The following is an 8431-nucleotide window of genomic DNA, read 5'->3' as shown; positions in this document are numbered from 1 at the left end:
GCTGCTAGGCAGAGGCTCTAGTGTCTGGCTTTTATTGGTTGCTTGTTTTCTCAAACCCAGCATTAAAAAAGTCACCTGAGGTGGTAGTTTTAGGCAGAGGTGGAGATGGGAATGGAACAGGTCACTTGGGGTAGGATGCAAACAACATGACAAGTCCTTCACATGTAGTACCAGGCCAAGAATCCAGCTACCAAGGCCACACTGGCAGCCAGAATGAGCTGCAGGCTAGGCTTTCTCAGCACAGCCACGGTTGTCTGGAAGGGGCAGTTGCTGCCTCCTAGTGTACCTGCATGCAACACAACATAAGACATGGCATCAGTAGAAGGCAATGGTATACCTGCTCCAGAAATGTTCAGGACCCACAACCTACCTTTGTCTGGCTGAGCAGCATAAAAGGGGCATTTACGTATATCTCCCTTCCCATCATGTACCGGGAGCCCATCCTCCAGGGTTTCTCTTGCTAGCATGGAGCCAGCCTGGTCCAGTTCACTGAATATCTGAGGAACAGAAATCATCAGAGACCATCCCTAAACTAAGGAGACTCAGAATTTACACTCTACAGATCACCCTTGGAGAAGCTAGAGCCCAGATACACCTGATCAGGACTGCAAACCAGCTGAACACCAAGCCAGAAAAGTGAACACTATCCTGCGTGTCTTAGTGGGAGTGACTGCTGCTAAAAACTCGACTTGAGTGCCCATAGCTATCCTCTCCCAACACTGAGGTACTAGGGACAGAAATGGCTTCTGTAAGATCAGCCCTACCTATGCCGGGTGGGGTGGCGCACGCCTTTAAGTCCAGCACTTGGGAGGCAGAGGCAGGAGGATTTCTGAGTTTGAGGCCAGCCTGGTCTACAGAGTAAGTTCCAGGATAGCCAGGGCTACACAGAGAAACCCTTACTCAAAAAACCAAAAATAAGTAAATAGATCAGCCCTACCTGAGACTTATAAAACCTACTTATTCTACTTCCCAATGAATCTGGCTCTATACTAAGTAATATTTTTTATATCAGTATTTGCTATAAAACTAGGAAACTATCCATTCCTCAACCCTGACATCCTGTAGTGAGATAGAGGGAAATAAGTTTATTTCAGACTTTTCAAATGCTGGGGGTTTGCCCTTTCCAGCACTAGTTACGGGCCTCAACACAGGCCGTCTGGGAGCCATACACTGCTCCATGCTCCCTGATGGCTAACTGGTTCCCTCACCCTTTTTTAGGGCATGTAGGAGCTTATTTGTCATGCTACCAATAGCCTCTCAAAAAAGCTCTGGCTTTACTTTACTGCTAAAAGGATCAAACTCATGCATCCATTGATCAGGTTCCATGAGTGCCCAGTAATACCTGCATGTTATATTCAAAGGCTTTATTGGCCTCCTCCACAATCCTCTCTTTGGTCTTCAAATTCAGGTCCAAGGCATTCATTCTGGCGCGGTAGAACTGCTTGAATTGCTGGGCATTGTCCACATGCTCAAACAGATAGAATTGGGTCCCTTCCCCAGTACTGGGAAGTTTTAGTGCCCTCTGGGCGACCTTCTTCAGCACCTGGCCTCCTGAAAGGTCCCCCATGTAACGAGTATAAGCATGGGCCACCAGCAGCTCTGGCTCATTTTGCCCTACATAGTGAATCCGATCCACATACTTCTGGGCAGCCTCAGAGCACTTCACCTGCTCCTCCCAGTTTTCACCAAAGAAATACTCCATGTCCTTGATCAGTGCTGCCTTCCGGTGTAGCTCCGTGGGGAAATATAAGGGGGCAAAGGCTGGGTGGTCCTTGTTGCGATCCATTTCCTCCTCAAGGGCTGAGTATGTGAAGTAAAGTGCAGTGGTGGCCAGCTGTGAGTGTGATGGAAGATTGTGAAAGAGAGCTATAAGCCAAGCCAGCAGCTCTAGAACCCACAATGTTTTGGTTTTTGTTTTTTTTTTTTAAGATATATTTCCAGGTCAGTCAGGACTACACAGAGAAACCCTCTCTCGAAAAACAAAAAAAAAAAAGATTTTATATATATTTATATGAATGAATAGGGGCTTTATCTGCATGCCAGAAGAGGGCATCAGACCACATTACAGATGTCTGTGAGCCACCATGTGGTTGCTGGGAATTGAACTTAGGACCTCTGGAAGAGCAGACAGTGCTCTTAACATCTGAGCCATCTCTTTTGTACCTCAACCACCACCACCCACCACCACCACCACGTTTTAACAATGGCTCAAGACAAAAGCCACTTGTCCAGTTCCCAAAGACCCAATGTGACTCTTTTTAAATATATTTAACAACTTTAATACACCTAGGAAGCTTCTAGTGAATATTTGCAAATATATTTTTGTTACTCCATTTATGCTAGGGTAGCCATGGCTTAACACCAGGAAAACAAATATATGGCTGGGCATGGTGGCACATACCTTTCATCCCCAGTACTCAGGAAGATAAGGATGGAGGATCCAGGGTTAGGGCCTATGTGGACTATGTAGCCAGACTATCTCCAAGAAAAAGTAAAAAGACCCAGCAGCTTCTTTCTTAGAGTGGTTGCAGGGCAACTTCCTCAGCTGACTAAAGCCACCCCACCTCCCACCCCTTATTAAAGATTAGAACCCAACCTCATCTGAGTGAGGGACACAAACCTTAAATAGCTCCTTCTTAATGTTTCCTTTCAAGAAGTCTTTGACAAACTGGGTATTTTCTGCTCGGTCATGTGCTTCCTTGGTCCCTTCCTTCAGGAGCTCAGAAAGGTCTGTCATTCTGTGGGGATGAACTCTGAGTGAGACAGTAGCCTTTCCAGTTGTACAGAAAGGACTAAAAGGGCAAAAGACAGTTTAGGCCCAAGACAGAGACTGGGAGCAGGAGCTGCTCAGACACTATTTCAGTCCAGCATGAGTAACTGAGCTGAGAACAGGACAAGATGTGACAATCTGGCACAAAAACTCAGTGGCTATGAAGCTTACGATGGTCTCTTCAAAAGTGCCTGGATCGGTATCTGTCAGTCAGCACCCAAATGAACGATGCTTTGCTTCTGTCGCCACTTAGTGGCTGAAGAACCAAAACTTACAATCTATCCCAGAAAGAGCTGCCTTTCCTGTGGATGGGCCACGGTGTGGGAAGATAAGATAGCTGAGAGGCAGAGACCAAGATCTTAGTTGGTTTCCTCCCTCTCTCTCCCTCCTCCCCACCTCTCTCTCTCTCCTTCCTCCCCCTCCCTCTCTCCTTTTCTTTTCTTTTCTTTTCTTTTTTTTCTTTTTTCTTTTTTGTCTTTGAGACAGGGTTTCTGTGTAGCTCTGGCTATCCTGGAACTCACTCTGTAGACCAGGAAAGCCTTGAACTCAAGAGATCCACTGCATCCATCAGTTTTATATTTAACAGAATTACTCTGGATAAAGTTACATCAACAAATGGGTATGGAAGGAAAGTACCATCATAAGTACAATGGAACCTAGGAAGGGCTCCTGTGTGTCTATACACTCCATCTGTTAGCATGAGAAGAATTTGGTTTTCTTGTGATCTAGTCTCTGCACACTAATTTTTTTTTTTTTTTGATCATTTTGTACCACCCCACATCCTAAGAACTGGTTTATTAGTAAATATAGTAAGATATAAGAAATAACTTAGCCAGTGACAGGACTCTAATGAGAAGCTAAGGAACAATGTGCAGCAGGGGCTAGTATCCAAACATCTATACAGCTCAGTGCTGACAAGCATTTCCTAGCACCACCAACAGACTGAATGAGGCACACTGATGGGGCAGGTGGGGAGGCTCCTGAGAAGCAGCAGCCAGTTGCTCTCACTCACTTGGCATGGTTTTCCTTTTCTGGTGCCATGGAGTTCTTCTTCTCTGACTCATCTACCCCCTCCGAGGTCTCCACCTCTGAAGACATTGTGGCAGAGTAGTTTGTGCTGCCCTCACTCTGGTCCTGTAGAAACACAAGGAATTGATGACTGAGTGACCTTTTCTGATGTAAGCCAACATAACAGAGGAGACAGCCCTGCACCGCAAACCTCTGCCATTACAGGGAGCATTTCAGAATATGGGCAAATCTGAAAATGGAGAGTGAGTTATAATAATGCTTTGTTCTTAGGCAATATACACTGGCATTCAGAAGTAAATGGGATGCTGTCTGCAATTACTGTCAGCACTTAAGATGTATGTATGGATGTGAAACAAGAAGACAAAAGTGTTGACAGGGTGAGATGGCTCAATGGGTAAGAGCACCCGACTGCTCTTCCAGAGGTCCGGAGTTCAAATCCCAGCAACCACATGATGGCTCACAACCATCTGTAACAAGATCTGGCGCCCTCTTCTGGAGTGTCTGAAGACAGCTACAGTGTACTTACATATAATAAATAAAAATTTAAAAAAAAAAAAGTGTTGACAGTCTGGCTAAAAGGGATACAGAAGTTCTTCGTACTAGGCTTATCTTTTTTCTGCGTGTTTGAAATTATACATAAATAAAAAGCTACCAAAGACATAAAAGAAAGCTACATTAAAAAAAAAAAAAAGATAAAAGCAAAAGCTTCAGGAGCTCTCAGCTTCGTAAACAACGCAAAGCATCCATTTTACCACGGCTTTACCTGTGGGCTGCCAGATGAAAGGAATGAGAACAGAGTATTGACAAGAATTTAGTTAAGCCAGGCTGTGCCTAACAGCTTCACTGTAGAATAGAACAACTCAACAATCCTGAGGTACCTTCCAATAAGTCACCTAGCAGACTGTCCCCAGCTTAGTCTGTACTCTGCCAGGTGCGTGGAATAAACAACTAGCTGATTAATTCCCACACCTACTTCAAGGTTGAACTTTCATCAGCAAGAAAAGTACAATCCCATAACATGATAACATCCTCCTCCATCCCTGGGGACTACTCTACTCTAGCAGAATATAAAGGGGGTGCCCATGGGGAACTTTCTAGATGAGCAGTGTGACACAATAGCACCAACTAAGAAAGGCACTCATAAAGACAAAAATGCCAACTCTGGAGCCATATCTGGCCAACTGGGCCAAGGAAAAGAAGAAATTTTCTACCTCAATCAGCACTTGTTTACTGAGCATTTTCCACAAGGGAGACAATTAGGTGTAAAAACAGCCCATAAGGTAGGAGTGTATGTAGCTCAGGGTAAAGTGCTTGCCTAACATGTGTGAGACCTTGGGTTCAAATGTCCAGCACTGTAGAAAACACCCTCGGAAGCCCGGGCAGTGATGGCACCCACTTTTAATCTCAGCAATTGGGAGGCAGAAGCACATGGAGCTCTGATTTTGAGGCCAGCCTGGTCTACAGAGCAAAGTCCAGGACAGTAAAGACTACACAGAGAAACCTTGTCTTTTTAAAAAAAAAAAAGCCAAGGCCCTTGGAAAGAGAGAAAACAAAAACAAAATATATCAAAAACATATCTCCCCCTACAGGATCATATTAGTACATATCACTTCTTCTAGGGACCTATCTGCCATCTTTTGGGTTTTTAGGTAGTGTGTGGTTTGCTCAGCACAGTCCTCAATTTTTTAAAAAAAAAAAATTAAGCAAATTTCTTTTAACCTAATATATACAAGTGTTTTACCTGCATGCATTTATGTGTATCATGTGCATGCCTGGTGCCCAGAGAAGTCAGAAGAGGGTATCGAAGAATCCTTTGGAACTGGAGTTACAGTTGGTTGTGAGCCACTGTGTGGGTGTTGAGAACTGAACCCCAGTCTTTTTTGTTGTTGTTGTTGTTTGTTTTTCGAGACAGGGTTTCTCTGTATAGCCCTGGCTGTCCTGAAACTCAGAAATCCGCCTGCCTCTGCCTCTCAAGTGCTGGGATTAAAGGCGTGCACCACCACTGCCCGGCCTTTTTTTTTTTTTTTTTTTTTTNAAAGATTCGTTTATTTATTTCATGTATATGAGCACACTGTAGCTGTACAGATGATTGTGAGCCATCATGTGGTTGATCATGTGGTTGCTGGGAATTGAACTCAGGGCATTTGCTTATTCCAGCCCCATTCACTCCCGCCCAAAGATTTATTTATTGCTATATGTAAGTACACTGTAGCTGTCTTCAAACACCCCAGAAGAGGGCATCAGATCTCATTACAGATGGTTGTGAGCCACCATGTGGTTGCTGGGAATTGAACTCAGGATCTTCGGAAGAACAGTCAGTGCTCTTAACCACTGAGCCATCTCTCCAGCCCCAGTCTTTTATAAGATATAAGAGCACTATTTTTTTTTTTTAAGATTTATTTATTTATGGGGCTGGTGAGATGGCTCAGTGGGTAAGAGCACCCCACTGCTCTTCCAAAGGTGCAGAGTTCAAATCCCAGCAACCACATGGTGGCTTACAACCATCCTTAACGAGATCTGACTCCCTCTTCTGGGGCATCTGAGGCGTATTATACTTACATATAATAAATAAATTTTTTTTAAAAATTTATTTATTTATTTAATGTATATGAGTACACTGTAGCTATACAGATGGTTGTGAGTCATCATGTGGGTACTGAGAATTGGACTCAGGACCTTTGGAAGAACAGTCAGTGCTCTTAACCACTGAGCCATCTCTCTAGCCCCTTCATTTTTTTTTTTTTTTAAATAAACACACACCCTGCACCTCCTGAGCATTTTTTAAATAGATCTGTAAGCCGGGCGTGGTGGCACATACCTTTAACCCCAGCACTTGGAAGGCAGAGGCGGGCGTATTTCTAAGTTCGAGGCCAGCCTGGTCTACAGAGTGAGTTCCAGGACAGCTAGGACTACAGAGAGAAACCCTGTCTCAAAAAAACCAAAAAAAAAAAAAAAAATCTGTAGCCCAAACTAAACTTGTGATCATCTTAATGCCCAGCCTCCTGAGTACTGGATTACAGACATGTGCCAATAAGCCAGGTCTTCTACTTGCATTCTGATTAAGGTTTAATGAAATATGAGAGTGAAATAAAAAAAAATTACATAGTACAAGACAACATTCGCTTGACTCCAAAGCATACATTCTTCTGAACTATGGTACACAGAATTGTCCATCACAATGTAAAGGCAGATGGCCATCAAAAATGGAATGTAGAGTGGCTTCCAGAAGGACATAAGGGTTCAAAATTGGGAATGTGATGCAGCAGATTAAAGAAACAACATGATAAAGATAGTAGTACAAGGCTACTCTGCCAGATTCCTCATGAGAAGCTGAGGCAAGCTTTGTCAACTGTAGGGTGACTCTTACATGGGCCTTCTAAGGATCTGCAAAGAACTAGTGTGGATTTATAGAAACAAGAGGATCACTGAAACTTCAAGGCCAGTCTATAAGGCCAAGTCTATAATTTGAGTTCCAGCCCATCTGGATATACTCCTTTAAAATTGCTCATAGCTGGGCTGGAGAGATGGCTCAATGGTTAAGAGCACTGACTGTTCTTTCAGAGGTCCTGAGTTCAAATCCCAGTAACCACATGGTGGCTCACAACCATCTGTCACGAGACCTGATTCCCTCTTCTGGTGTCTGAAGACAGCTACAGAGTACTTACATACAATAAATAAATCTTTTTAAAAATTGCTCATAGCAATCTGTACAATAATAATATATAGTAAAGTAATATATAAAGTAATAATATATATAAAGTAAGAAAATAAATCACACAGCCTAACCGCCAAGGACACTGAGTTACTCAGAGGACAGTAAACAGTGGAATGCTACCACAGCTATGGCAAGCTGATTAAGCTGTGATCATGCACACACACATTAAAAAAGCTAAACCACTGACTACAACTATACATAACAGCATACTACAGGGCTGGGGGTGTGGCTCAGAGGTAGTTCTTGCCCAACATGGATTACATCAGTATATAGGTACACTAATACTGATAGGAAATTTGGAAAACTCTTCAGTCATAGTTTTTGTTGAACAACTTAGCCAACAGGCTGTTTCTTTTATGTAGCATGATCCTATTAGAAAGAGAAAAGGGAAAGAGACAAATACAAGGAATGAAAGGGTAAAAAGGAAACCCAGAGATAGGAATTGGGTGGTATAAGCAAACTAGTTAAGATATTTTCTGAACTAATCAACAAGAAAGTCAGTCCTTGGCCCTTCTGCTATCACAAGTTCCAGAAAGGTCACTTCTGTGGACCCTCCCACTTTAAAAAACTGACTGCTACTCTATATTCTCATACAGCCAGCTGTTTTTCCAATCACCTACTGTTTTCATGCTAATACCTGATTTGAGTGAAGCAGCAAGTTCCTATCACAGAGACTTCCAGCAAGAGGTTCCTATAGACCCACCCAGCAGATCTAGAACATCCACCTCAAAGACACTGCTTCTGGTAAATCACTGCAAAGGCACCATGACTTTCTGAAATAACATGTTATTCAAGGAAACTCTCCTTCATGGAGACTAGCTCCAAAAATTTCACAAGGCCAGGTAATTCAGAGCACTGCTGCCTAGCAGAAATGTAACCTAAGGACTATATCATGGTTCATTTCCCATCTGATGATA

At 43.2% G+C, this 8431-nt stretch overlaps 1 protein-coding gene across 1 annotated transcript in view; it reads right to left on the bottom strand.

Moving 5' to 3' along the window:
* Nucleotides 1-16: 16 nt before the first annotated feature.
* Hmox2 (heme oxygenase 2) overlaps nt 17-8431 on the bottom strand; it is a 29733-nt gene continuing 21318 nt past the window's right edge. The window contains exons 2-6 of the mRNA XM_021209218.1: nt 3783-3904; nt 2621-2738; nt 1343-1834; nt 371-497; nt 17-286 (exon numbers count right to left, since the gene is read on the bottom strand). Of these exons, the coding sequence (XP_021064877.1) occupies nt 159-286; nt 371-497; nt 1343-1834; nt 2621-2738; nt 3783-3868 (951 nt within the window). The 5' untranslated portion in view covers nt 3869-3904 and the 3' untranslated portion in view covers nt 17-158. The remainder of the gene's footprint in view (nt 287-370; nt 498-1342; nt 1835-2620; nt 2739-3782; nt 3905-8431) is intronic.

This window comes from Mus pahari, chromosome 12, assembly GCF_900095145.1.
Source record: "Mus pahari chromosome 12, PAHARI_EIJ_v1.1, whole genome shotgun sequence".
In the NCBI taxonomy this organism is placed as follows: domain Eukaryota; kingdom Metazoa; phylum Chordata; class Mammalia; order Rodentia; family Muridae; genus Mus; species Mus pahari.
This window is presented reverse-complemented; position numbering and strand designations above follow the sequence as displayed.